Source organism: Leptonychotes weddellii, chromosome 11 (assembly GCF_054177405.1).
Source record: "Leptonychotes weddellii isolate Sample4059 chromosome 11, ASM5417740v2, whole genome shotgun sequence".
Taxonomy (NCBI): Eukaryota; Metazoa; Chordata; class Mammalia; order Carnivora; family Phocidae; genus Leptonychotes; species Leptonychotes weddellii.
The window spans coordinates 81,717,726-81,744,595 of NC_138379.1; the positions used below are offsets into that span (position 1 = coordinate 81,717,726).

Consider the following 26,870-nt stretch of genomic DNA (forward strand, 5'->3'; position numbering starts at 1 on the left):
GCGGTAGGGCAGGGCGCTACCAGATGGGGCTATGTGGAACCAGCTTCATTCTGGCAGAAGACACCCTGCACCTGCCCCCTTGAACTGGAAGTTGAGCCCAGCTGGAGGTCTCCTACCCAACTCCCCCATCCTGGGCCCAGGATTAACACAGGCTGCACAGGGTTAAGTCTGGTTGGCAGGGACACCCCGCTGCCCCCAGTGCAGAGAGAGAGAGGGAGGGGTGGTTAGCAGCTTGCTCTAGTTGGCGTCTCTCCCAGAATTCTTCGGAAAAGAACTCCCCTTTGACCCCCAGTACAAACTGAGCCCAGCCACCAGCCTCCCTCCTGCCTGCCTGTGGGAGCTTCACCCAGCCCCCCATCCTACTGAACTGCTAAGCCAGATCCTCTCACCCCAGGCCGGTGGGGACTCTGTGTCTTCGGGGGATGAGGGGTGTAGCCAAAGGGACCACACAGGGACGTGGGAGAGGCACCATTCTTTTCTCTGACATAGGATAACCCTGGGGCTGGCTGGCACTGAAAGCCAGGGTCCTCCGGTCTCCCCATCCATCCCTTCCCCCAGGACCTCAGGCCAGGTCATGGGAGTCATTGGCCCCGCCCCTCTCTCTCTCAGGCATCTTCCAGTGCCTTCTCCTTTCCTGCTTCCAGGATAGGGAGGGGGAGCAGTGTGGTGCAGCAGCTGGGTCAGGCCTGGCTCCCAGCCAATCCACAGAAGTCCTGGAGTGTGTGTTTGGGGGGGGTGGTGTCCGAGTAGCTCAGAGACTTCCTGGAGCTGCAGGCTGTGTGTGTGTGTGTGTGTGTGTGTACACGTTTATGTGGTGTACATGTTGGGGGAGGGACTGGGGTTATGGGAGGAGCAGGGGCCTAGATTGCTGGCTTGGGGCTTCTAGCTATGACCCTCTCTCCACAGGGAGCCCCCTTCCCAGACCACACCCTTGAGCCTGAGCCCGTCACACAGTACTCCTGAGGTGAGAGCTCCCTGTGCTTTTGTGTGCCCTCCGCAGCCTTCTCGCTGCTCTCATCTGCCAGTCTCCTGCTTGGCTTTTTGTCTTGGGCGCCCTCCTCCTGGCTTTCTGCCCCCACTTCTCCTTTCATTCTCCTGCCCCCAGAGGAGGGGAGCTAACCGCCTTACAACCTGCAACCTGGGGTGTGGGGGTGGGGCAGGAAGGGTTAAAGCGCCACTCCAGTGAAGGTCCCTGGCCTTTTCTGAGCTGGAATCTTTCCCGGCTGGGAGGTGCGGAGCTCCTGCCCAATCACCCCTGGAGGGCAAGGTATGGTTTCCTGGTCATCCCAAGTACTTGCCCCGCTCTGTCCTGGCTTTGGCCTCCGCCGGCTGAGTCAAAGCCAGGGTGGCTACCAGCCACCGTAATGTGGTTTCTGCCCTGGCCTTAGACACACACACACTCTCTCTCTCTCTCTCTGTCCCTTTCTCCCTCTCTCCCTCTCCCTCTCCCTACTGCCACCCCCCTCCTTCCCTCCCTCCCCTCCTTCCTTACTTAGCAACAACTCCCTGAATTCACAACAAACACGCCTGTAGGCTCCTGGGCTGACTAGGGAAAGCTGCCGAAGGCTGAGGACTGGGAGGAGGCACGTCTCTTAGACTGTCCTCGGGAGGGAGGGGCTTCTAATCCCCCCACCCTCCTTCCCTGGCCGGAGGCCACTACCCCTCAGGGACGGGGAGGAAGTCGTCCTGCTTCCAACTCAGGCAATGAAAAAAGTGGGGAGCAGTGACAGGTGTGGCTGAGCAGGTGTGGGGGCAGGGGCTGGACTCCACCCTTCCCTAGTGAGTCCCACTTGACCTTTGACCCCCACCTGGGGAGTGAGAGGGGCAGCAGACTCCTCTCCAGCAGCCGCCCCCCCCCCACTGTCTCTCTCAGCAGGGGCCCTGTGTTGTTGTCATGGTAACTTGCCTGGCTCCCTTCCGACAATTAGGGACCAGGATGGGTGAGGACGTAGCGGATTGGGGGTGGGTAGGACTGGGGGCTCCCCCGGAGAACTTTGCTCTCAGGGCATCTGTGCTGAGGGGGCGGGGGGTGGTGCCCTCTCTTTGATCTCTTCCCTGGGCAGGAACTCTGGCCTCTAGCCAGGACCTGGGGCACATGGCCCTGGAGGGAGTGTATGTGGAATGAGTGAGGGGCACCATGAGAGATCGTCAGAGCACAGAGGGCTGATTCAGGGTGAACTGGTCTCACAAACTGGTTAGGAACCCAATTGCTGGCACGTCTGGGTTCAAATCCCGGTTCTTCTCATTCTGGACTGTGTAACTTCGGCAAGTTACTTAACTTCCCTGTGCCTTAAAGTGGGGGATCATAAAAGTACTTTCGTGTAGAAGCTGTTGTGAGGATTAAATTAGATCCTGCGTGTGTAGCATTCAGGGCAGGCTGATGCGATGGAATAAATGCTCAGTAGCAGGTAGAGAGCCTCCTCTTCGCTCCTAGCCATCACTTTCTGCAGGGACTCCTACCACCACTCCCGGGGGGCTTTGGCAGGGAAGAACTGATGGCGGTGGGAGGACTGGGGGTGGGGTGGGGTGGGGTGGGGACAACCTTTCCAGTACTTCAGACTCCTAGATTCTAAGACCCTTCCAGACTCACTTTCTCGCTGCCTCAGTCTCCCCACTGTTGGAGCCAGCTGACATCTTGGTTGCAGGTTCACCAAATAGCCATAGGCCCACAGAGGGGCCTGGGGGGACTTAGGACATGTCCCTCCCCGTCTGCCAGCACTTCTCAGGCTGAGCTCTCCCTCCCCCAGGCTGCTGGCTCAGATCAACTTTAGCACCCCTCCCACCATTCCATCCCTGCTGCTCTGTTCTTTCACCAGGCTGAACGCAACATTCTGTCCTTAAATGGCTTAACTGGCTGCCTCCTCTCCTTCCTGGCCTAAGGGGTCAGGGACCTTCCTTGGGGAGAACAGTGGCAGTGTGGAGCTGTGACATGGATGGCAGCTGTTAGGGTTGCCCCAGGGTCCAGGGTCCCCTGGATTCCCTGTACCCTCTGCCTGGGCATTTTCCCCGAGTGTGGCAGAGCAGTGCCCAGACCTGTGATATGTATAGAAGCCCAGATGGGCATGCCTGGCACCTGCCACACACAAACGGGCAGGGAGGAGGCATCCTGAAGCCCAGAGGAGGGGTGGGGTCATATCAGCATCCACAGTGGCCAGAGGACTCTTTTCGTGGGCGGCATGGTAAGTGTGGGCAGTGCTGGAAAGAGTTCTGCTTCAGCCCTGTGTGCCCCTGGGACAGGGTGAGTGCCGAGGGACACCGGTGAGCAGGGCTCCTGAAGGTCCTGGCATGGGGGATGGGATAATACAGGAGCTGAGGCTTGGGAACCTCTGGATGAGGAGCCCAGGAGTGGACAGCAGGGATGGGGTGCCCACAACTAGGGGAGCTCTGCAGACAGGTGGTTTGGATCTTCTGGGGAGTGAGTATCCAAATCTCAGGGGAAAGTGGACTATGAGATGTGGCAGAAGTGTCTGGGATCCCAGGGCTCCCGTGTCTGAGACCTGGGCTTGGCTGGCAGGTAGCTTCTCTGGCCTGGTACCAAGATGGGTGGGCTGGAGCCCCTGGCTCTATGCATCCTCTCCTTCTGGAACCAGAGAGGACACTTCCCTTCTATGGGCCTGAAAGTGAGGGCTCAGGGTTGGCCTGGGCCATGCCTCACTGCTGTGCTGGTCATGCCGCCTAGGCCCGGCCCCTGGGGCCTGTTCCTTGGGCAGGCTGGGGCTATTTTTGGGATCGGGCTGGGGCTCTGGGGCTGGTTTCAGATGTTCCAATGTGAACAGGAGAAAATGGGAACAGATGGCTGGGGGGGTCCTGCTGGGAGCAGGTTATTTTTAGGGACTTGTTAACCCTTTGGGGGCTTGTGGAGCCACCCTGAGAGGGACAGCCCTCTCCAGTTGAGAAGAGGATAGGTCTTCTCCCTGGACCCCTGCTTTCTAGAACTTCCTGCGCCAGTAGCTTGTCTTGCCCTCTCAGACCCTTCCCTCTTTAAGAACGTGTGTGGCAAGAAAGTAGGCTCCAGCTTCCTCCAGCCCAAACCCTGCAGGAGTCTGCCAAGGGGCCAGGCGGGGAGAGGGCTGCCTGGCTGGGGGAACGCGGGCCACTGTTGATGGGAAACCCCCTTACACTTGCCTCCTGAGGTTTTGAGACACACACCTGAAGCTAAGAGAGTGGAACCCAGCTTTCTGGGTTCACACTCTGGGTTCAAGTGTATGTCAGTAAAGTTAGTGATGCCCAGGGGAGAGCTAGCTGAGGGAGTTGGCCTCTTCTAGGAGGGCAGAGGAAGAGCCAAGTCTTTGTACTCGGTACCCCTTATATGATGTCCATGGGCCCCATTCCCTTGGATACTCCAAGGACAAATGGCCACCTTTATTTCCCAAATGCCCACAAATCTGGGGGGGGGGCAGGCAGGGGGTAAAGAAGGGGACATCATGGCCAGAGGTGGTTTCTTGAGGGCTGAGTATGTCGTAGGCATTCTGTGAGATGGTTTCACTGAGTATCTCACCCTATACGTTTACCCTCGCTTTGGAGATGAGGAAACAGGCTCAGAGGGACAAGTCCCCTAGCTCAGACAGGGCGGGATATGATTGGCACCTCGTCTGCCTGACTGCCAACCCAGCCCTCATTGCACTGCCCGTGTCCCAACCCCAGGAGGTGAGGCTGCTGGGGCAGGATCTCCTCAGGGAGCAGGTTTCTGGAATGAGTGTGGGAAAGGAGGCCTGGGGGCAGGGGACCCTGCCTGTCCCTGGTCTCACAATCCCCTAAGCCCTTCTTGCCTGAGGGTGCCAGCATTGACACCAGAAACCCCGTTTGGCCTTCCTGTCTTCCCTGCGGGAGGATCACAGGCACGCATCCTGTCTCTCAGCCCCCGCCCCCACCCCGTCCTGGCCCACAGGCCCCTGCTTCCTGCAGGGTCACGGCCGCCTGCGTGTCAATGTGCCAGGGGTCTGGGCCGGGCAGGCGAGGTGAGGGGGCTGGGAGGACGCGTCTGCCGCTGGTGGGACCTGGGGGAGCGCCGGGCGTTGGGTGAGGGCCCGCCCCGTGGTGCGCTGGGCTGTGCCAGCAGTCTGCCCAACTCCAGGCCTCCCACAATGGCCCCATTGTTCCCGGCCGCCAGGCAGTTTGGAGGAGGTTCCTAGGCCACCCCTACCCACCCCCCCAAACAGGGGCCAGATTAACCCCTTGGAGGACAGGCCAGGTGAGGGCCCACAGGGAGCCACCCTGCCCATTCCTCCCTGCGGGGACTCCAGGCTTTGGGAAGTCACCTTCCACCCACGTGTACCCAGCGACAGGACCACTCCAGAGACTGGGGTCTCCCACCTCGACCCTCTCCCATCCCCACCGTGATGCAGGTGCCAGGGGCAGGAAGTGCCAGTGGGGTGGCAGGCGGAGACCAGATATATTTGGGCCGGTGGGGCTAATTCCAGCCACCACCGCCTGCCCTACTGGCTCCTGAGCGCCTTTCCTTCCTGTGAAACCAGAGCTGGGTTGGGCCTAGCTCAGGATTTCGGTGGATTTAAAGAGGCAGCACCATCCCTGCCAGCCTGGCTTCCTCTCCCCCTCCCCAGGTAGGGTCTGGGGCAGAGAGAGGACTGAAAAGAACTTCTGGCTCTTGCCTTGCCCTGGGCTAACCCTGGGCCCTTGCCCTGGTTGGGGGTACCAGGCTCTTGGCAGCTCCTCTCTCCCAGAGCTTTGGGCGGGTGGGGTGGGCGGGGGTGGGCTGTGGTTTCCTGTGTTGGCTGTTTGTGCCTGGCCCGGAGTGCCCGCCGCCTGCCTGGGCTTCCTGCCCTGTCTTGTTTCCTTGTGCCCCCCACCCTCTCTTCCCCCTCCCCCCCGAGGGAGGGAGCAGCCAGGGATTGGGCAGCAGCCTTTGGGGGCACCCCACTGCCAAGGCATGACTGTGTCCCAAGGCCTGGACACACTGGCACTGGCTGAGGGAGCCAAGTGAGGTGACTTCAAGCTTGTCTAGGCCTTGTCACTTGTCTTGCAGACTCCAGAGGGGACAGTGGGCACCAGAATGGGCAGAACCCCCCCTTCTCCCCAGAAGCACCTTGTTCAGAGACCCCAGACTAGAGTAGTCTGGGACTAGGAGTCCCCACATAACTGCAGGACTGGGGTTGCCTGACATCACCCTGGGGCTGCAGGTGGGGTGAGGTGGTTTGTCAACCAGACAAAATTGTTGATTTGCATGGTCTCCTTTGGCAAGAGGTGGGGTGGGGGGGAGTGGGGAGAGCTGCTAGGAACCAGGGCGAGGAGAAGGCCTCTGAGCCTGTGAGTCCCCACGTAGAGGGTCCCAGAGCAATACCTTGGTCCTTGAGCAGATTTCCTGCTGGGCTATGAATCCTTGACCTCCCCACTGGGCTGAGTCACCACCTCAGGAAGAGGAAGTGACCTGGGTGGTAGAGGAGAGCTTCTAGGGACCGAGTCCTGACACCCAGGAGAAAAGGGACCCGGCCCTTGTTGTCTTGGGAGCTGCACCTCCTTGAGCCAGGGGACAATAATCCCACCCCCATGGCTCCAGGAGGGCCCTCGCAGCCCATTTCCTCTCTAGAGGTGTCTGCCCACCGTACTGGGGAGCATGGAGCCTCCAAAGCGTTTTCTCACTGCCTCTCCTGGGTGGTTTTGAGCTAGGCAATGAGGCCGGTGAGCCAGCTGGTGAACCAAGCAGGGGCTCCCGGGGCGGGGGCAGCTGGAAATAGGCGGGTTGCCACCGGCGTGTGAATGCACGTTACACCTGTGGCAGTTCTCTGTTGAGCATCCACTGAAGGCATCCGTGGAAGCCTTCCTGATCTCCCTCCCCCCACCGAGGTCAGGTCCACCGGCTCCCCCCAAACCCCCCAGGGAGGACCATGGGGAAGCAGCTGATCTCAGGCTCTTGTCTCAACAGCCTCCTGGCCTGTACTCCTGACCATTTGCTCAGGTGACTCTCGAAGCCTTTTTGTGAGCACAAGTCGCCACTCCCCACCCTACTCTCTAAGAGGGAACCCCAGCAATGGGCCCAGAGTCCCATGCCTTTCCTTTCACTCATCCCAGGGGTTCCTGCTCGGGTGCTGGGAAGCCCCCTTCACTCACTGGTGAAAAACTGCACCCACCAGGAATTAGCCCCCCCCCCATCCCCAGGCCATCCAGGTGTCTTCGGGGGTGCCCTGAATGTGTAGAGGAGGAGGGGGTCTTTGGGAGCCGGGGCAAACTTCTGAGGGGTAGGGGGGAGGTGTGAGATGGGAAAGTCCTGACTCATCTGTGCTTGACTCAGCTCGCCCTGCGGCCGGGTGGGAGCGAGGGGGTGGAGTCGGAGAGGGGAGGGCCACTCCAAGATTCTTCTGGGGAGGAGCCCTGGTCAGACTGGGGACGCCGGAGAGGACTAATTTCCTAACAGCCCCATTCCAAATTATTACAGGTCCCAAGATTTGAAGCTGTAAACACAGGAGGTAGTGGGTGCCCCTTGCCCTGCGCCTCTGCCCCACAGGGGGCGGGCCCCGTGGCTGGAAGCCCACCTCTCTGGTGCAGGCTCAGATGAGAGACACTGCAGTGCGGGCAAACGCCCCAGGAATGGTCACATGACCCAGGGGCACGTCGCTCCCTTTTCCCACACCTCAGTTTCTTCCTGGTGAAATGGGGATAATAACACTGTCCCTTCAGGTGGTGGGTAGTTTTGAGGACCCGCGCGGTGGGGAAGGTGAGAACTTGAGTGAGACGCGTCAGCCACAGGCCTGTCCCTAAGCCCAGGTCCCTCTCCAGCCCAGCTCTTAACTGCTTCTGCTCTAACCTGTTGCAGGAGATGGGGGCTGGCCGAGGGAGGCTTCCCCGCCGGGCCCTGGACTTTGGAACCTTCCCCTGAGGAGCCTCTCTTCCCAGAGGCAGAGCTAGAGCAGGGAAGGCCAATATGCCTGAGGTTAATTTAGGGTTAGACTTCCACAGGGCCGGGGCAGGGGGGTGGGGGGGGTGGGGAGCTCGCCTCCAGGTCCAGCCCAGCCTCCAGCAGCCCTGCTGGGAGCGGCGAGAGTGCGCACCCGTGTCTGGCTGGGCCGATCACGAGGGCGAGGCTGGGCCCAAGTCTCCTCCCCTCCCCCACCCCGATCGGTGGGGCGGGGGAGGGCAGGGCAGGGGGCGGTTGGGTGAGGCTTCTGTGTTTGTGTGAGTCTGTTGGTGTATCTACGGCCCCGCGTGTCTGTGTGTGCGCGCGCGTGTTCCTTTGTCACTACCAGGCTCAACTTTCTCCGGTTCCCTTGTGGCCGGGCCTCAGTCTTTTCATCCGCTCAATGAGTCGGCGCGCTCCCTCTCTGCCGTCGGGCAGCCTGGGCGTCTGCGGGGGCCCCAGGCTGACTCCGTGCTCCTGCTTGGGCCAGCGCCTCCCTCGCCCTCCAGCACACCTCCGCGGGTCGGCGTGGGCGCGCCTCTAGTTTCCTGGGGTCCGTGCGTGTCTTTGTCTCCCCGTCCACGTGTGAGCTGTGAGTGTGTGTGAGTCAGAGTTCGGTGCTTGTGGGTCTCGGAGCCCCTGCCAGGCGGCGCCCAGCGCTAGGCCGAACCTCCGCTCGCCGCCGCCGCCCGCGCCCCGCCCCTCGCCGCACTTGGCCGGGTGTCTGTCCGTGCGGCGCGTGCGGGGCCCGGCGAGGCACGCTGCAGTCCTGTCCGTCTCCCGCTCCCTCGCTCGCTCGCTGGCTCCCTCGCTCGCTCTGCCTCTCCGCTCGGGCTCTGCCGAAGGGGGCGGGGTGGGGTGCAGGGGCGGGGGGGGAGGGGAGGCTCCTGCATTCTTGCGGTCGGGGAAGGAATCTGAGCCAGCGTTACTGGTCTCCAGAAGAGCCCAGCTGCAGCCCCGGGGCCCCGCCAGGCCTCTCGCTGCCCGCCCGGGCCTGCTGGAATGGGCACGGGCTAGGCCTCGAGCTGGGGGCGGGGCGGGGCATTGCCCCTACCCCGGCCGCCTCCGCGCCGGGGGGCGCCCGGGGGGCGGGGCGTGAGGAGTTCCCCACCCGGGGTGAGGGGCGTGCCTGGGAGCGGGAGTCCCCCAGGGGGCCAGAGCAGACCTGACGGCCGCCCCACGCGGGCGCCTTTGCAACCTATCCTTTTAGTGATTTCTGCCTCTGCGGCCCGGGGGGGGGGTGGGGGGGTGGGCCTGCTAGAGACTGCAAGCTCCCTGAGGGTAAGGTGCGGGAGAGATGGGGATACAATCGGCCTCTAGGATAGAGACCCCACCTAGTAGTCCTCCCTTTCCATTCCCACCTTACCCTGTCTAGCTCCCTAGTCCCAGGGCTGTTGGGTCCTCCCTTCTCCCCTCCCCGTCTTACACCCCCTCCCCAAGTCACAAGTTTTCTCTTTGGGGCTTGTTGCTGCAGTCCGTGCTCCAGTACCGAGTACCTGGCTGGGCCCTGGGCACGCACAGGGGCCGTAGCCCCACTGTGTGTGGGAGCCATGAGGATCCTGGCTAACAAGACAAGGTGTGTGGGTGTCGTGGAGGGCGGGAAGTGTGTGTGTGTGGAGTGCGGGGAAGGGAAGGGCCCAGTGATCATGGGGCTGAGCTGTGCTGGCTTGGAGAGTGAGCCCTATGGGCACTTGGCTTCCAAGGCCACCGGTGGGCTAAAGGGGGGGTCAGAATGGGAAGGCCTGCCCTGAGGCAGGAGCCCACAGCCTTAATGCCTGGGCCCAGGGGACAGAGGGCACTGGCAATCAGCTATGCCTGCTGGTCTAGTCCCTTCCAGCCCTTGCCTCCTAGAAAACCGTTTGAGCAGACCCCTGCCCACCCCACTGTCGGGTCCAATGGCGCCCTCTGGCCTCAGTCTAGCTGGGGGTGGGAGCCGGAGGGAGGGGCGGTGCCTGCCTCCCTCCCCTTCCCCAGGAGAAGCCGGCAGACAGGGCCAGGCGGCAGCCGCAGGACAGCAGAGCTGAAATAAATCTGAGCTGGTGTGGAATGAGGGGGGATAAATATCCTCTCCCGTGATGTGATCTTTCCAGCGGCTATTAATAGGTCTCCGGGGAGGGGGAGGCGGTGGGGGGAGCGGGCTGGAGCTTAAAGGGCCCGCAGCCTAGGCTGCAGGAATCCTTGGCTTCCAGCTTCGCTCCAGTCGGCTCCACACACCGCTCCCCTCCCCCTTTCCTCCTGCTCCTGCCTGCCTGCCAGGCCTGCCGGTGGACCCCCTTCAGGCTTCCCCCTCCTGCTTTGAGGAGCTGTCTGGACCAGTGGGTACCACTCTCCAGTGTGCTTGTCCCCACGTCCCCAGGGGAATGGGGCTGGGGCATGAGCAGTGACCCTCAGGTCCTGTGCCCCTTACCTGCTGGTGTTGGGGCACATGAAAGTTGAGGATTAGGACCTTGGAAGGAGACTGGAGACAGCAAACCCTAAAAGAGAGGTTGTTCAAGTGTTGGTCAGGTGCTAGTGGAGGGGAGTTGGCCTGGAGGTGTGCAGTCTGATGGATGTTGGGGGTGGGGGTGGATTCTGCCACCCAAGGACCTGGTTTCCACTTGAATTGTGGTGTCTGAGAGGTGGAGAGGGTTGCCCTATCTTCACTCCCCAAGGTGGAGAAAAGGCATCAGCCCTTGTCTGAGGAACCACAGAGGGAGATAGGGAATAGCTGGTGGTCTTAAGATGTTCCTTGGCCCCCACCTCCACTACCATTAGGTGAGGCAGGGTGGGGGCAGTTAAAATGCAGGCACGCTAGGCCCCTAGCAAGATTAACCTTTCATGTTTCTCCCACCTTGTCCCAGGTTACCCCACCCCAGGAGGAGAGAAGCTCCAGGGAGCCCGCCGCTGTCCCCGCGCGGCCACTGCCCCCCAGCCCCAGCCAAGCCAATGCACCCAGAAAATAAGTTGACCAATCATGGCAAGACAGGGAATGGCGGGGCCCAGTCCCAGCACCAGAATGTGAACCAAGGACCCACCTGCAACCTGGGCCCGAAGGGCGTGGGGGCGGGGAGCCATGGGGCCAAGGCCAACCAGATCTCACCCAGCAACTCAAGTCTGAAGAACCCCCAGGCAGGGGTGCCCCCTTTCAGCTCGCTCAAGGGCAAGGTGAAGAGGGAGCGGAGCGTGTCTGTGGACTCTGGAGAGCAGCGAGAGGCTGGGACCCCATCCTTGGATTCAGAGGCCAAAGGTACCCCATTTCCTGATCCCCAAGACCCCGACATATTCCAGTCCAAGGCCCAAGCTTGCTGCCCCCCTTGCCTTATCCGTGTCCCTTGCTCCTCTCCAGCATTTGTGCACGGTCACCTTTCTCTTACCCGCATTATACCCATCGACTTGGTCATTCTCTCAGGAGTAGGGGTGGCCAGGGTGGGGACTTCTCATCCTTAGGTGCCACCCACGGAGGGGCCACACAGCGTGATGGGGCTTCCGGTCAGCCTTATTCCTCTCCAGAGGGGGAGAGGGAGGTGCTCTGGGGTGAGGAGCAGACCCACACACCTCTTAGGAACCTCCTGGCGTCCCAGCTGGTGGGAGCCTTTGAGCAGGCTCTGGGGCCTGGAAGGGTAGCAGTGGCTTCCCCTCCCTCACCGCCCCCCCCCAGCCCTAATTAGAACCAGTTGTGGTTGGGGATTATGCTGTGCTTGGTGCTGGGTGGGGGAAGGGAGACAGGCAGCGGGGCTGGAGAGAGAAATCAGAAACAAATGGTGTGGTGGGGGCCAAGGGTTGGCAAAGTGCCCGCCGTGGCCTGGGCAGTGCCCTCTTGGGGTGGGGCATCTGAGGGAATGGGCCCATGGAGACCCTGGCTGTAGGAGGACAGGGCCTCTGGGCACTCACTCTGACCCCTGCCCGCTCTGTCCTGGCTGGGCAGAGGTGGCTCCCCGGAGTAAGCGGCGGTGTGTGCTGGAGCGGAAGCAGCCCTACAGTGGGGACGAATGGTGCTCAGGACCCGACAGCGAGGAGGACGACAAGCCCATTGGGGCCACCCACAGTGAGTGCCCATTGATGCCAGGATCTTGTGGCCCATGGTGCCCCCAGGGCCCTGGGGGAGCCTCCCTCTCCTCACTTAGGGCTTTAGAGGGCTGAGTCTGAGCGAGGAGCAGGGGTGAGGAGCCCAGGCTACTTCTTTCCTGTCTCACCTGTCGCTCTGTCCCTCCCTGTGCCGTGACAGCTTAGCCCCTGCCTTCCAGGTGCTCAGTGGCCCCCTCTTCCGAGGGACAGAGGTGGTGTGGGGTGGCCCTTCTTGGCCACACCGCCTACACCTCCTCCCATGAATTCTTGGCCTCTGCTGCCACCTACTGGTCAGTGGAGGGAGGGTGGCGAGGGTCCTGCATCCCTGGGAGCCAGACTGTTGGCTCAGCCTCGCAAAGTCTGGCTAAGCCTGGCTGTGTCTCTGGCCCCCTTCCCCAACCTCTAATTGACTCCTGGCAAGTGCCTAGCGTGCTTCACCAGGATGACGAGTGGGTGTGGGTGGATGCCCACTCCTCTCATTCTTTTATTGATCAGAGTGTATTTGGGCCTTGCTCAAGTGACGGGGAGAACCTGACGCTCTCCTGCCCTTGAGAAGCCCACACACATTTACTGGGTGATTTCCCTCAGAGCTTACATCTCTTGGAGGGGAGAGACGACTCAGTGCAGACCGAACTAGCCAGAGAAGGAAGCCGACTGAGCAGATGTTTGTGGGAGGAGCGGACCACGTCCCTGGAGGTGGGGCGCGCAGGCTGGGACTTTAAAGGTCCTCTGGTCCCAGGTGCCCCCCCAGGGGACTGGCGGTCCATGAGCCTCACTGAACCCGTCAGTGTTAGATGGGGGTGGTCACTGCCTCCCAGGACCCACAGCCCCCCACCACCCCAGTTCGCTTTTATAACATTAGACCGCCAGGATGTGGAAACGTTGGAAGAAACAGGGAAATACGAAGGAGAAGGTACTAACATCCCGTCCCCAGCACTAAGGCATCCATTGCTACTGTTTCCGTTGTACTTGCCGTTACGTTCTCGAAGAGTTCTTAGTCTGGGGCAGTCCGATGCAGCGGCTCATAGCATGGACTCTACAGTCAGACCACTGGTTTATATCCTGGATCTCCCGTTTACTATTTGTGTGAATTTGGGAAAGGGTCCCAGTTTCATCCATAGAAATGGACTTCTTCACAGGTTTGGTGTGAGAAGTAAATGAATCCATACGCGTCACACTTAGAACACTGTTAGTTTTTATTATTGTTCTTGTACTAGAAAGTTCTTTATCCGAATAAAGCCTGCCTCCTTCCCCTAACTTGTACCTGGGAGTCCTAGCTCTGTGTGTGGAGTATGCACCTTTCTCTTCCCAGGACAGCCCTCATACACGGAGGCCAGCTCTCAGGCCCCCTCTGCCCCCAAAGCTTTTGGCTCTGTTATTTTTTGTAAAATTTGTTTCTCTTGGCATGGGAATGGGTCCGCTGACTTACCTAGTCCCGTTAATGACCGCGCGTAGATCTTTTTGAGGCTCGGGCTTAGAATCCACTTTTTGACCATGGAACAAACTTCACTCAGTGCTCAGGGTGGTCAGTCTATCCTGGGAGGGCACCCACTATGCCAGCCTTCTCTAACTCTGTTTTCTAAGGATTTTTTTCGTTGGCGACATAGTTCTGAAGTTGCTGTAAAAATAGATTTCTTTGACCTGCCCCGCTGTGCAGAGCAGGGAGTTAGTGTTTCCGTTCTATAGACGAAGCAACGGAGGCTTAAAGCGATGAGCTGTCTTGTTCATAAGGGCACAAAGTCCGTTAGTTGTGAGCTAGAATGCAAAACCATTCATCGTTTGACTCATCAATCTGTGCAGCCTCTTGGCCTTCTCCCCTCACCTGGTCAGAGCATTCGCGGGTACACACACACCCACACACACACCCACACACACCCCGTCGTGCGTGGGCTCAAAGCAGGGCTTTGGAGTCCCTGCCCAGGTTCAAACCCCGGCTTGGCACTGACAGGCTGTGTCACCGTGGGTGAGAAACGGCACCCTTCCAGAGTTGTTTCCTCCTCTCTAAAGCAGAGTATAGGACACCTTCCTCCCAGGGATGTTGTGGTCAGATGGGATCACGTCTATGAGTGTCCTTCGAGATGCCAGGCACAGGGGAGCCTGTTTGTAAGGGTCACATTTCCCCTCTCCTGCATCTCCCTAGGGTCCCCACAATTTCCGTCCGGGTCGAAGACTGGTCTAGGGCAAGTAAGTGTGGACACCAGACACGTACCACCAGAGTGGGACAACAGATCGCCCGGCCGGCCTGAGCCTGTCTATCCCTGGGCATCTCTGGAATGGGGCGGTGGGGAGCACCAGCTGGCTCTCTTTTCTGAATCTGGGCCGCTTACCGGGTTTCTCTCCTCTCCCGTGCAGACTGTAATGTAGCAGACCCAGCCATGGCGGCCCCGCAGCTGGGTCCTGGCCAAGCCGCCCAACTGCCCCTCAGCGAGAGCAGCACTCCGGGACCCCCCCATGGGCCGCCGCCGGGCCTTCGGGCCGACGCCCCTGGGGGCGGGGGTGGGGGTGTCCCCGGAAAGCCTCCCTCACAGTACGTGTACGTCTTCACCACCCACCTGGCCAACACGTAAGTGCCTCAGGGCGGGCCTCCGTTTACCCGGCACCCCTCAGCCTGGGATCCTGAGTGTTCCGTCTGCAGGGGGCCAGGGCTCAGTTGGGGTGGGTCGGGTGAGGGCAAGGGTTCCCTCCTGCCCCCCTCCCTGAGCTGTTCGTGCCTGCCCCTTCTGCGCAGGGCTGCCGAGGCCGTGCTGCAGGGCCGGGCTGACTCCATCCTCGCCTACCACCAGCAGAACGTGCCCCGGGCCAAGCTGGACCAGGTGAGTGTGGCGCCTCCGAGGACGGTAGGGTGGCTTGGCCGGCGCCTCCCCTTCCCTGTCTCACGCTCTGCCTCTGTCCCCCCACAGACCCCGAAAGTGCCACCTACCCCAGAGCCGCTACCCTTAAGCACGCCGTCCGCAGGCACCCCGCAGTCCCAGCCACCTCCGCCGCCGCCGCCCCCGGCCCCCGGCAGCGCTCCACCCGCGCTGCCGTCTGAGGGTCCCCCCGAGGACGCCAGTCAGGCCCTGACCCCCAGCTCGGTGGGAGCGGCCAGCACAGGCGGTGGCCCTGGGGGCACCCACCCTAACACCCCGACGGCCGCCACCACCACCAACCCGCTGCCTCCTGGAGGAGACCCCAGCAGTGCCCCCGGCCCTGCCCTGCTCGGGGACGCTGCCCCCCCAGGAAACGGGCAGCGGAGCCTGGTGGGCTCTGAGGGCCTGTCCAAGGAGCAGCTGGAGCACCGGGAGCGTTCCCTCCAGACGCTCCGAGACATTGAGCGGCTGTTGCTCCGCAGCGGGGAGACCGAGCCCTTCCTCAAGGGACCCCCGGGAGGAGCCGGCGAGGGGGGACCACCAGCACAAGCCCCTCCTGCCCCCCAGCAGGCCCCCACGGCCCCTCCCAGTGGGCTGAAAAAGTACGAGGAGCCCTTGCAGTCTATGATTTCACAGACGCAGAGCCTGGGGGGCCCCCCGCTGGAGCACGAAGTGCCTGGGCACCCCCCAGGTGGGGACATGGGGCAGCAGATGAACATGATGATGCAGAGGCTGGGCCAGGACAGCCTGACGCCGGAGCAGGTGGCCTGGCGCAAGCTGCAGGAAGAGTACTATGAGGAGAAGCGGCGGAAGGAGGAGCAGATCGGGCTGCACGGGGGCCGCCCCCTGCAGGACATGATGGGCATGGGGGGCATGATGGTGAGGGGGCCCCCGCCTCCCTACCACAGCAAGCCTGGGGATCAGTGGCCGCCCGGCATGGGTGCACAGCTGCGAGGGCCCATGGATGTCCAAGATCCCATGCAGCTCCGGGGCGGACCTCCTTTTCCCGGCCCCCGTTTCCCAGGCAACCAGATGCAACGGGTGCCTGGCTTTGGAGGCATGCAGGGCATGACCATGGAGGTGCCCATGAATGCCATGCAGAGGCCCGTGAGGCCGGGTATGGGCTGGACCGAAGACTTACCCCCCATGGGGGGGCCCAGCAATTTTGCCCAGAACGCCGTGCCCTACCCGGGCGGGCAGGGTGAAGCAGAGCGATTCATGACCCCTCGGGTCCGGGAGGAGCTGCTGCGGCACCAGCTGCTGGAGAAGCGGTCCATGGGCATGCAGCGCCCCCTGGGCATGGCAGGCAGTGCCATGGGGCAGGGCATGGAGATGGAGCGGATGATGCAGGCACACCGGCAGATGGATCCAGCCATATTTCCTGGGCAGATGGCTGGTGGCGAGGGCCTGGCGGGCACTCCCATGGGCATGGAGTTTGGTGGAGGCCGGGGCCTCTTGAGTCCCCCCATGGGGCAGTCTGGGCTGAGAGAGGTGGACCCCCCCATGGGGCCAGGCAACCTCAACATGAACATGAATGTGAACATGAACATGAACATGAACTTGAACGTCCAGATGACCCCACAGCAGCAGATGCTGATGTCACAGAAGATGCGGGGCCCAGGGGACATGTTGGGGCCGCAGGGCCTCAGTCCTGAAGAGATGGCCCGGGTGCGGGCCCAGAACAGCAGTGGCATGATGGGTGGCCCACAGAAGATGCTCATGCCCTCTCAGTTCCCCAACCAGGGCCAGCAGGGATTCTCTGGGGGCCAGGGGCCCTACCAAGCCATGCCCCAGGACATGGGCAATACTCAAGACATGTTCAGTCCCGACCAGAGCTCAATGCCCATGGGCAACGTGGGCACCACCCGGCTCAGCCACATGCCCCTGCCCCCTGCATCTAATCCTCCGGGGTCCGTGCATTCAGCCCCCAACCGGGGGCTGGGCAGACGGCCCTCAGACCTCACCATCAGTATTAATCAGATGGGCTCGCCAGGCATGGGGCACCTGAAGTCGCCCACCCTTAGCCAGGTGCACTCGCCCCTGGTCACCTCACCCTCCGCCAACCTCAAGTCACCCCAGACTCCCTCACAGATGGTGCCCTTGCCTTCGGCCAACCCTCCAGGACCTCTCAAGTCGCCGCAGGTCCTCAGCTCCTCCCTCAGTGTCCGTTCGCCCACTGGCTCGCCCAGCAGGCTCAAGTCTCCTTCCGTGGCGGTGCCTTCTCCCGGCTGGGTCGCCTCGCCCAAGACCGCCATGCCCAGCCCTGGGGTCCCCCAGAACAAGCAGCCGCCTCTCAACATGAACTCTTCCGCCACCCTGGGCAGCATAGAACAGGGTGAGTCAGCTGGGCCAGGCCGGTGGGGGGTGGGGTGGAGACTGGACTCTGGCACTGGGAATCTCCAGGGGGATGGGGAGGGGTGTTCTTGCCGGGGCAGGCGAGCGCGTGAAGGCATCCATACCGGGTGCAGAGGTGGATGGCTCTGCTTGAGGGGCACATGTCAGCAGCTGAGCGTGAGCTCCCGCAGGGAGTGCCATGGGGCTCTCCCAGGCATTTGGAGGGGTTCACACTTGGGCTCTCCCCACTGTCTGGGGGCCCCGAGGCCGCAGGAACTGCTCAAAGACGGGTGGGCGATAGTGATAATGGGGTTGAGCAGGACAGTGGAGTAGAGGTGTGCCTGGAGGAGTCAGGAGATTTGGGAGCTGGCCTCTTCCTAACCCACCATGTGAGCCGCCAAACTCGCCTTCCCCTCCCCAGTCACCCCCCGCTCTTTCTGTCTCCCCGCTTCTGTAGGTGCCCTCCCGCCTAGCGGCCCCCGGAGCAGCTCCTCAGCGCCTCCCGCCAACCCTCCCAGCGGCCTTATGAACCCCAGCCTGCCATTCACTTCCTCCCCAGACCCCACGCCTTCCCAGAACCCCCTGTCACTGATGATGTCCCAGATGTCCAAGTACGCCATGCCCAGCTCCACCCCGCTCTACCACAACGCCATCAAGACCATCGCCACCTCCGACGACGAGCTGCTGCCCGACCGGCCCCTGCTCCCCCCTCCACCACCGCCGCAGGGCTCTGGGCCAGGTGCGAGGCAGGAAGGGGGCCGCAGGGAGAAGAGCCGGTGTGGGCACCGGGCATGAGAAGAGTTGCCACGGCCAGCAGTCCCTCCTGTGGTTACGCTGGCTCTCATGTGCTCCCAGCGGGCCCTGGGAGTGGGGGTGTGATGTCCCGGGTCAGGTTCCCACTTCTCATGTAGCGAAACCAAGCCCAGCGCACCCGAGTGGCCTTTCTGACATCCAGTGAGTGATGTGCCTACAGCAAACTGGGCCAGAACTCGGGTCTCTTGGCTTCTAACCTGAATGCCTGAAGTCCATGCCCCTGCAGCCAGCACAGGCCCATGGTGGAGGCCCTCACCCCTCCTGGCATGAGCCTGGCTGGGGAGTGGGGAAGAACTGAGTCCTGCAGCCTCCCCCAGCTGGGTGCACACAGCTCCTGACCCCCTTTTCTCTCTCCCCACAGGGATCAGCAATAACCAGCCCAACCAGATGCACCTGAACTCAGCTGCTGCCCAGAGCCCCATGGGCATGAACCTGCCAGGCCAGCAGCCCCTGTCCCATGAACCCCCACCTACTATGTTGCCCTCCCCTACCCCTCTGGGGTCTAACATTCCACTGCACCCCAATGCGCAGGGGACAGGAGGGCCCCCTCAAAACTCCATGATGCTGCCTCCAGGGGGCCCAGACTCCCTGAATGCCCCCTGTGGCCCTGTGCCCGGCTCCTCCCAGATGATGCCCTTCCCCCCTCGGCTCCAGCAGCCCCATGGTGCCATGGCCCCCAGCGGCGGTGGGGGCGGGGGGCCTGGCCTGCAGCAGCACTACCCTTCGGGCATGCCCCTGCCCCCAGAGGACCTGCCTAGCCAGCCGCCGGGCCCCATGCCCCCTCAGCAGCACCTGATGGGCAAAGGCATGGCTGGGCGCATGGGCGACGCCTACCCCCCAGGCGTGCTCCCTGGGGTGGCATCAGTGCTGAACGACCCCGAGCTGAGCGAGGTGATCCGGCCCACCCCGACGGGGATCCCTGAGTTCGACTTATCGAGGATCATCCCCTCTGAGAAGCCAAGCAGCACCCTCCAATACTTCCCCAAGAGCGAGAACCAGCCCCCCAAGGCCCAGCCCCCCAATCTGCATCTCATGAACCTGCAGAATATGATGGCGGAGCAGACCCCCTCACGGCCCCCCAACCTCCCGGGCCAGCAGGGCGTCCAGCGGGGTCTCAACATGTCCATGTGCCACCCCGGACAGATGTCCTTGCTGGGCAGGACAGGTGTGCCCCCACAGCAGGGCATGGTGCCCCATGGCCTGCACCAGGGAGTCATGTCCCCGCCACAAGGCCTCATGACCCAGCAGAATTTCATGCTGATGAAGCAACGGGGTGTGGGGGGTGAGGTCTACAGCCAGGCCCCCCACATGCTCTCCCCGCAGGGCTCCCTCATGGGCCCCCCGCCCCAGCAGAACCTCATGGTGTCCCACCCGCTGCGGCAGCGCAGCGTGTCTCTGGACAGCCAGATGGGCTACCTCCCGGCGCCGGGCAGCATGGCCAACCTGCCCTTCTAGCGGTCCCCTGGGCGGGGGGGGGGCGCTGGGGCTGGGGCGATACTGCAAATATGATAACCTTAAAAGAAGTTTCTTCCCCTCCGGTGTTGGGATGGCCTTGGGTCAGGGGGTGGGGTGGAGGGGGTGGGAGGGACTTGTGTGGGGAATGGCATTTGTGGAAACCAGATGTGCTGGCAGCTTCGGGGGGGGGGGGGATGTGGCAGGGCGGGGTGGGGGGTTTGGGATTGGGGTTCCATTTCGGCCGCAGGGACTGCCCCTCCCCCGCCCCTCCCCAGTCCCACGGAGCCTCTCTCTCCCCTGGTTCTCGGCACCCCTCCCCCTCTTCAGCTCCGCTTTCAGAGTCCTGTTACGGAACCCTGGTGGGGAGAATCCTGGGGGCAGGAGAGGCCTCCGCACGCTGTCCCTTACCTTTCTGCGGCTGTCTCCTCGGCCCTGTGTGTTACTGGAGCTTCACTCTCCTCTTGGTTTCTCTGCTCCCACCCGTTTCTCCTTCTGTCTTTTTCCTGCCTCATCCCCTCTCCCTGCTGATGTGGCTGACCCCCCTCTCCCACCCCTCCCTGCAGGCGGCTGGCCAGGGGGGCAGGTGCCAACCTCAGCTGTAAATAGAGTACTGCGCTTTCGTGCCGGTGTGTGTGTGTGTGTGCCGTATCTGTGCTTTGATAGAAGTCGCAACAAAGAAAAGTGAAAAGAAACCCTTCCCGCCCCGCCCCTGCTTCAAATTATTGCCCCTTTCCACTCCCCTGGACTCAGGACCACGCAGTCCGACACACGCACCCACTGTTTGCCGTGCCTCTGGGTCCGAAAGGACACCATTCCGGTCCCTTCCTCAAATGGGGAACCGACAGATACCCCACACCTAGACTGAGGTCAGACCACCCAGGCTTCCACCTGGGGAGCCCCTTCCGGGCTGAGACACCCCCCCACCGCCCCCCCAGAGCAGCAGCCTGTCTGCCGCTGAATGAATGCAGGAGAATGTGTGCTCGGGCATGCGTGCTCGCCCCACGCAGGTGACCCGTGACCCGGGGCCCTGGCTTCCCGGCTACGGATGTCTGGCGTCCCCTGCTGCTACACCTTAGCCAGAACTTGAGGCCCTTCATCCCCAGTGTGGGATGAGGGAAAGGAGGAAGAGGTGGAGGCTGTGTGGCCCCTTGAGCGGGGCCAGGGAGGCGCCGCACCGCGGCCCAGATGGTCCAGGGAACCCCCGGGCCCTGACTTTTCCAGGCACTGCTACCCGCTTCTCACCAAAGGCGGAAGGAAAAGGGGTTGGCTAAGTAGATCTGTCTCCCTCCGGCCTCCACCCTTTGAGGATGCATTAGAGAAAGTGATGGAGAAGCACGGGGCGTCCTACCTGCCCGCTCACCGGCAAGGTCCCACTGCCCGGGGCTCGGGGCTCTGTGCCTGCCCAGGCCCCGGGTGCAGCCACTGCCGACCCCCTCGCTTGCCCTGCTCTTTCCCAGAACTCCCCACCTGCCTCTGGTCAGAGCTGAAGCCATACAGACTCAGTGTTTTGCCCCCTTGGCCCCAGGAGTAAAACACTTCTCCTTTTCTCACTTCCTTTCCTGCCTCGTGAGGTGGCAGAGCAGTTCCCTGGCCTCTGCGCCCTGCCTCCAGGGCCAAGGGCCATTTCTAGACAAGGTGTCTTCTGCCACGGCCCCGTCCCCAGGCTTCCTGATCTGCAGGGTCTGGCCTTAACATTGGCAGCTGTGATACAAAGGGAATTTGCCCCACTTTTCCCAGTCTGGTGCTGTCCTCAGCCCACCGTCAGCCAGGTCAAGCGCTTCCTCTGGGGCTGGCTGGCTGGCTGCAGGCTCCTGCCTCCCCCAGCACCTCCCTGGGGCCCCCGGGGCCAGGGCCCCACCACCTGTGTTTGGGGGCCACCCGCCTTCCATCCTGCCAGGCGCTTTGCCCACCCTGCCTCAACCTGGGCCCTGGGCCCATGAGCGCCCCCCGCCCCTGACCCAAGACTCCCCAAACTGACTCTTAAGTGTTTCCTGCCCAGAGGAGAGAGGGGTCAGACCGCAAAGGGCCCGGTGTCCTCCCCGTTCTCCTCTTGCCCCACCTCCGCCACCCGACTAGCTTTCCAAGGTGAACTCCACAGGCCAGCCTACGTCCCTCCATCCGTGGCCATACCCCCAGCCATTTTGTACCATTATATAAATATATATATATAAATATAAATATATAAATACAATATGTGAAGACATCTTCTTGGGTTTTATTTTGAAACAATTTTTAGGCTTGTTTCGGGGGTCTCTGTGCTGCCTGTACTGTAATTGACCTGTTTTATAGGTGCCTTTTTATTAAAAAGAGAAAATTAAAAATCCAACCTCTTGCCTTTTTTGCTTCCGTGTCTGGCTCCTCCACTGCCCAGCTTACTGTTGGACGCTGGGAGGAAAAAGGGGGACCCCGGGGCTTTCCCAGTGTTCCACGGTAAGGAGACGGTCTCCCCCCTCCTCCCCCGGGTCACAGTTCTGATTTCCACCGTGGGGGCCGCCTAGGGGGCTTGGCTGGCTGCCCTTGAGGGGGCCTGGGCCCCCCAGATGCGCCCTCAGCAAGGGCACGGGTCCCGGACCTCCCACCCTAGCCAGAGCAGGGGCGGGAGAGCCCTCCCCGGGGAAGGTGGGCAGGCAGGCAGGCACGGAGTGGCTTCCTCTGGTTCCATCTGAGCGGTATCCTCTCAGGGGCAGGGCTCGGCTTCCTGGGCCTCGGGGACTTCCCTGGTTCTCACCCTGCCTGGCCTGAGGGGATGCCTCGTGGCTCTTGCTGAGGCCCGGAGAGGTGGCAAGCTCTGGGTCTGGCCCGCAGGCAGGGGGCTGGATGAGATGACCCCCAGAGGCCCTTTCCAGTCTGTCATTCTCCTCTGGGGGTCTACATCTCTGTTCTGACTCTTGGCGAAGTGCTCCCTCTGTGTGATTGGGACCCCTCTGCTGCCCGAGTTTCTCCTGGTTGTGTGGCTTGCAGAGACGGGGGCAGGAAGGAACAGTCTGCCTCCTTCCTTATCAGTGCTCAGACCTACCAGAGCTCTAGACCCGACTGCCCCTGGCCCATACTGGGACCTCTCCGCCCTGGGCAGAGGAGACAGCTGGCTTTGGTCTCTCCTTGGCCCTCCTTGAGGCTGAGGAAGGAGAATCTTTTCTTTCAGTGGCTTTCCTCTGCTGGAAGAACTTTCCTTCGTTCTTCCCTAGGACGCTGGCTGATCTCTGAGGGTGGCTGGAGTCTGCCCTCAGTCCGCAGACCTCCCAGGGCCTGGTGCCACTTTGGTCAGAGCCAGGAGCAGCTTCCTGGATTGGGTCAGTCGGAGTTTCCTGCTCGGTCAAGATGCAGGGCTGGCAGCCTGGCAGGATGTCTGTGTTTGTTAGGGACCGAGATGTTAAGGCCACATTCTTTTGCCGGCTGGCCTTCCCTCAGCCTTGACCTCCATCTCTCCCCTGGTGCTCAGCCTCTGGCTTCTTTCGGCAGGAGGGGTGAGAGGACAGGTGGGTAGTTGTGGAGGCCTGCCGTCCGTAAGATGACGGAGTGCATTCTGGGAGGGGACTGACTTTCCCAATTGGCAGGGGCGGGAGTAAAAGTTGTCTCTTGAGCTTCCAACGGTGAAGATGAAAGAAGGGGATACAGATGGGCACAGGCATCCTTTGCTTTGCCTCCCGGCTGCTTCCCTTCCCTGGATTGCAGCTTAGCCCCAGGGGCTGGAAGAAGAGCAGGCAGGAATGTCCTGGAAGGAGGGCGTGGCTCTAGCTGGCCCGAATGAGGGTATCGGCCAAGGCGAGCTCTTAGGATCCCAGCTCCTGCTGGAAGGGGTTCCAGCGACGCCGCATCCCCCAAGGAAAGCAGAAACAGAGGGGGCTGGGACCTAGAAGGTGGTGAGGGAGGTGGCATTCTCTGACTCGGAGAGGCTGCTCTTGCGCCAAGTGGGGAATAACTGGCAAAGGGACGCCGGGCCGGCACAGCCCAGCTTGGTCAGAAGGCGCGACAGGTCGCTGCGGAACTTCACACCCGCGAAAGTGTAGAGCATGGGATTGAGACAGCAGTGCGCTAGGCCCAGGAACTCGCTCATGGTGATGGCCACGGAGAGGTAGCCGTTCAGCTCGCAGCCGTAGCCCACGGTCTTCAGCCTCGCCAGGGTGTCCAGGAAGATGACGACGTGGTAGGGTGACCAACAGAGGAAGAAGACGCTCGTCACCAGGATGGCCACCCGGACCGCCTTCTGCCTCTGCGGGCGCCGCTGGGCCTGGCACAGTCGGTTCACCACCCCGACGTAGCACCAGCCCATGACCAGCAGGGGCAGCAGGAAGCCCCCGACGTGGTAGAGGAAGCGGGAGGTGAACCAGGCCTTGGTTTCGGCCTGGTTCTCCTGGGAGAAGGTACAGCGCGGCAGCGAGTCGTTGTGGTGGGGCTGGCTGACCTTGGCGAAGAGGATCTCCGGCAAGGCGAAGCAGCAGCCCGCCAGCCAGACGGCGGCGCAGGTGATGTGGACGGAGAGGAGGCGGCGGTGGCGATAGGCATGGACGGCGTGCACGATGGCCAGGTAGCGGTCCACGGCGATGCAGGCCAGGAGCAGGCTGCTGCAGTAGAAGTTGACCTTGTGCAGGGCGATCACAGCTTTGCAGAGGAACGTGCCCAGGAGCCAGCCCACAGAGCCCTCGGCCACGGCGAAGGGCAGGATGAAGACCAGCAGGAGGTCGGCCGCGGCCAGGTGGAACAGGAAGGTCTCGGTGGAGCTGCGCGTTTGTCGGTGCCGCTCCAGGATCACCAGCACCAGGATGTTGCCCATCATACCCAGGAGGAAGATGAAGCCGTAGGCCACCGGCATGAACACAGCCTTGAAGGAGGCCAGGAGGGGCCCCTCGACCGTGGAGCAGAGGTGATTTTCCACCGCGGGGCTCTCGGTGCTGTCACTGTAGTTGCCGAGCTCCCTGTACTGCGAGGGCGGGGAGACAGCAGGGCGGGGGGCTGAGGACCCGTCTCTGCCCCTCGCACAGGGACCCTGACTCCCCTGGCCCCCCACGCCCCCATGCCGCTTTTGTCCCTGTGCTCCCAGTACGTCCCACCGACCAAATCCCAATCTCCCCTTGTGTGTCCACGAACCAATCACTTTGCCCTTTCCCACTTCAGTTTTGGTCTGTAAAAGGGACTGATGCCTTGCAGGGTCCTGACGAAGATGGAAGGAGATACATGGCGTACAGAGTGGGGAGAGGCTTCTCTGAAGGGCCGCGCACCTGCAAGTTACTTTATGTTTAGGTGTCCTCCTAAACACGGAAGGCTGTGGGCGCCCGGGCTGGAATCAGAGCTTCAGTTTGGGGAATGGATCTGGTTGGGGCAAGGAGCCATGTGGTCCAGTTCTGAACAGAGCGGTGGGCACTAAAGCCTAAGATCCTGCTGAGGGGGTGGCTGCTGGGGAGGCCCCCCGGCTTCCTCTTGGGGTGTCTCCCTATTCCTGAATGTCTTCATTACCCCTGAAATGGTAGTGACAGCCTCCTGGTTTGCTTAATGTGCGCAACGAGCTCGGGCATGGGATATTCCTATCCTACCCGTGTGTGTCTTGCTAACGGTCGGGTGCGTTTGAACCCACGTCGACCCACCTCCGGAGCCCATCCTTCCACCACTACGCAGTTTCGTCTGGGGTTCCCTCCCTGCTACTTCCCATCACCGGCCGCCTCCCTCCTCTGCTTCCTTCCCTGCCTCAGAAGCAAGTGAGGAAGGGGTGGTGCTCTTCCAAGAGAAGGTGCTATGCCCACTTTGTCTCCGGAAGTTCCTCCTCCTCAGCCTCCTCCTCCTCCTCCTCCTCCTCCTCCCCGCCCTGCCCCTCGCCACCGGAGCTCAGGTTGTTTACCCAGCTAACCACAAAGGAAGACATGGTATCTGTTTTCATACCTTTCACTCACAGCTGTCCCTCTGCACCTGCTCTTCCTCACTTCCCAGCCCCGCTCTCCCCCTCCACCCTCCACCAGACCCCTCCCCAAGGTTTCAAAACCAATTATAACCAACTTCTGTGGGTTGAAAAAGACACTTGTATAAATGATGAGCCCCAGGGAGGGAGAGGATGGGAAAGGATACTCTGCACAGAAGCTCTAGCTGGTCTCACGCTGCCCTTCTTCCAGGAGAACGAGGGGCTTGCACAAACAGGGGGTGGTTGCACTGCCACCCAGGGACCCCGGTTGCGGGTTACACACTCACTCTCAGTGGGCAGACCCATTCCCCAGCCTGTGTCTTTCCTTCTGGTCCCAGGGACAAGTGGGTGTCGGAGAAGGGGGTGGGGGTTACATTTGTGCGATGACCCAGCCATCTGCCTCCCCCACCCCAGCGTCCCTCCACCATAGCCTCAGTCCAGCCCTCCTTCACCCTACTGCCCAGGACTACCGTCTCTCCATGGCCCCATTCCAGCAACTTCTCCACCTTTGTCCATCCCCTACACACAGGAGGGATTTTCTGTGATGGTCCCAGATCCCATCAGTGTCCTGCGTAAAGTCCTTCATTGGTTCCCCATTACCTGTAAGCACGGGTTTTCTTCTCATCTTTACCCCCACCCACCCACCCAGTTTCACATTTAATAGCAAAGCCAATTATAAGAAGAAGTTGTGCGATAAAATTAATCAATAGAAGATTGGAGTAAGCCAATCCCAGCGCATTCACGCAATAGAATACAATGCAGTCCTCAGAAAGAAAGGTTTGTCTGCATGTTGTCTTAGGGAAAGAAGGTTAACACACAGTGCCCCATTTCAGACCCGATTGCGGGGCACTCCACACTGCCCCCAACACCCCAGTGCACCCTTGTCTCGGAGTCTTTGCTCCAACTCTGCCTTGTGCGGAGCACTCCTTTCTCCCCGTGATTGCCTGGCTAATGTCTACGCTTCCTTCAAGGTCCCACTCAGCCCCACCTCCCCACCTCCCTCCTAGCTTGGGAGGAGATTCTCACAGTCTGCGGGGTCTGCGAGTCTTTATTACGGCACTGGGCATTGCCATGTGCATTTCCTCACTAGATGGCGAGCTCCTGAAGGCTAGCCCTTTGTGTCCCCCTGACAAGGCCGTGTGTTTCACGCATGACAGACATGCAACAGATGCGTGCCCAGCAGCTCTGAGGGCAGGTTCCCAGAGACACCAGACGCCCTTGTATTCTGACACCTTAGGCAAGTCCCTCTCTGGGCCCCTGCGGAGACTCAGACACTCCTCTCCCCCTTCTTTGGTTCCTGCCTCCTCCCAATGCCCTCGACAGCCTAGAGCCTGTCTTGGGTTCTCTCACCATATTGGGAGCGATGTCCAATACTGTCGTTTGACTCGTGTTGGAATTCAGCAGGAGGTAAATGGGGAAACAGTGAGATGAGTAGTCTCCATGTGGAGCAAAGCAATTCAGACCCGGGGTGAAGAGATGCAGGGGCCGGGGGCCGTCGGTGGCGCTGGACTGCACCTGCCTCTGGGAGGAGTGTGGCTGTCCCACTGTGTGGAGGGCTTAGGTACAGTCAGCCTATCTGGCCCAGAAGGCCCTTTATGAGAGCCACTCAAGTCCTGACCCTCTAAACCATCCACGCTGA

General features: G+C 61.5%; 2 protein-coding genes across 5 annotated transcripts in view; one reads left to right on the forward strand and one right to left on the reverse strand.

Moving 5' to 3' along the window:
* BCL9L (BCL9 like) overlaps positions 1-21,670 on the forward strand; it is a 27,805-nt gene extending 6,135 nt beyond the window's left edge. Inside the window, exons 2-10 of one of the 4 annotated variants that reach the window (XM_031020318.2) lie at positions 907-964; positions 9,324-9,425; positions 10,690-11,075; positions 11,754-11,873; positions 14,246-14,456; positions 14,622-14,706; positions 14,794-17,077; positions 17,534-17,815; positions 18,251-21,670. In XM_031020318.2, the coding sequence (XP_030876178.2) occupies positions 9,400-9,425; positions 10,690-11,075; positions 11,754-11,873; positions 14,246-14,456; positions 14,622-14,706; positions 14,794-17,077; positions 17,534-17,815; positions 18,251-19,344 (4,488 nt within the window). In that variant the 5' untranslated portion in view covers positions 907-964; positions 9,324-9,399 and the 3' untranslated portion in view covers positions 19,345-21,670. The remainder of the gene's footprint in view (positions 1-906; positions 965-9,323; positions 9,426-10,689; positions 11,076-11,753; positions 11,874-14,245; positions 14,457-14,621; positions 14,707-14,793; positions 17,078-17,533; positions 17,816-18,250) is intronic. The other 3 variants (XM_006749182.3, XM_031020319.2, XM_031020320.2) reach the window with 3 other exon arrangements.
* CXCR5 (C-X-C motif chemokine receptor 5) overlaps positions 21,538-26,870 on the reverse strand; it is a 10,935-nt gene continuing 5,602 nt past the window's right edge. Inside the window, exon 2 of the mRNA XM_031037080.2 lies at positions 21,538-24,262. Coding sequence (XP_030892940.1) covers positions 23,195-24,262 — 1,068 coding nt within the window. The 3' untranslated portion in view covers positions 21,538-23,194. The remainder of the gene's footprint in view (positions 24,263-26,870) is intronic.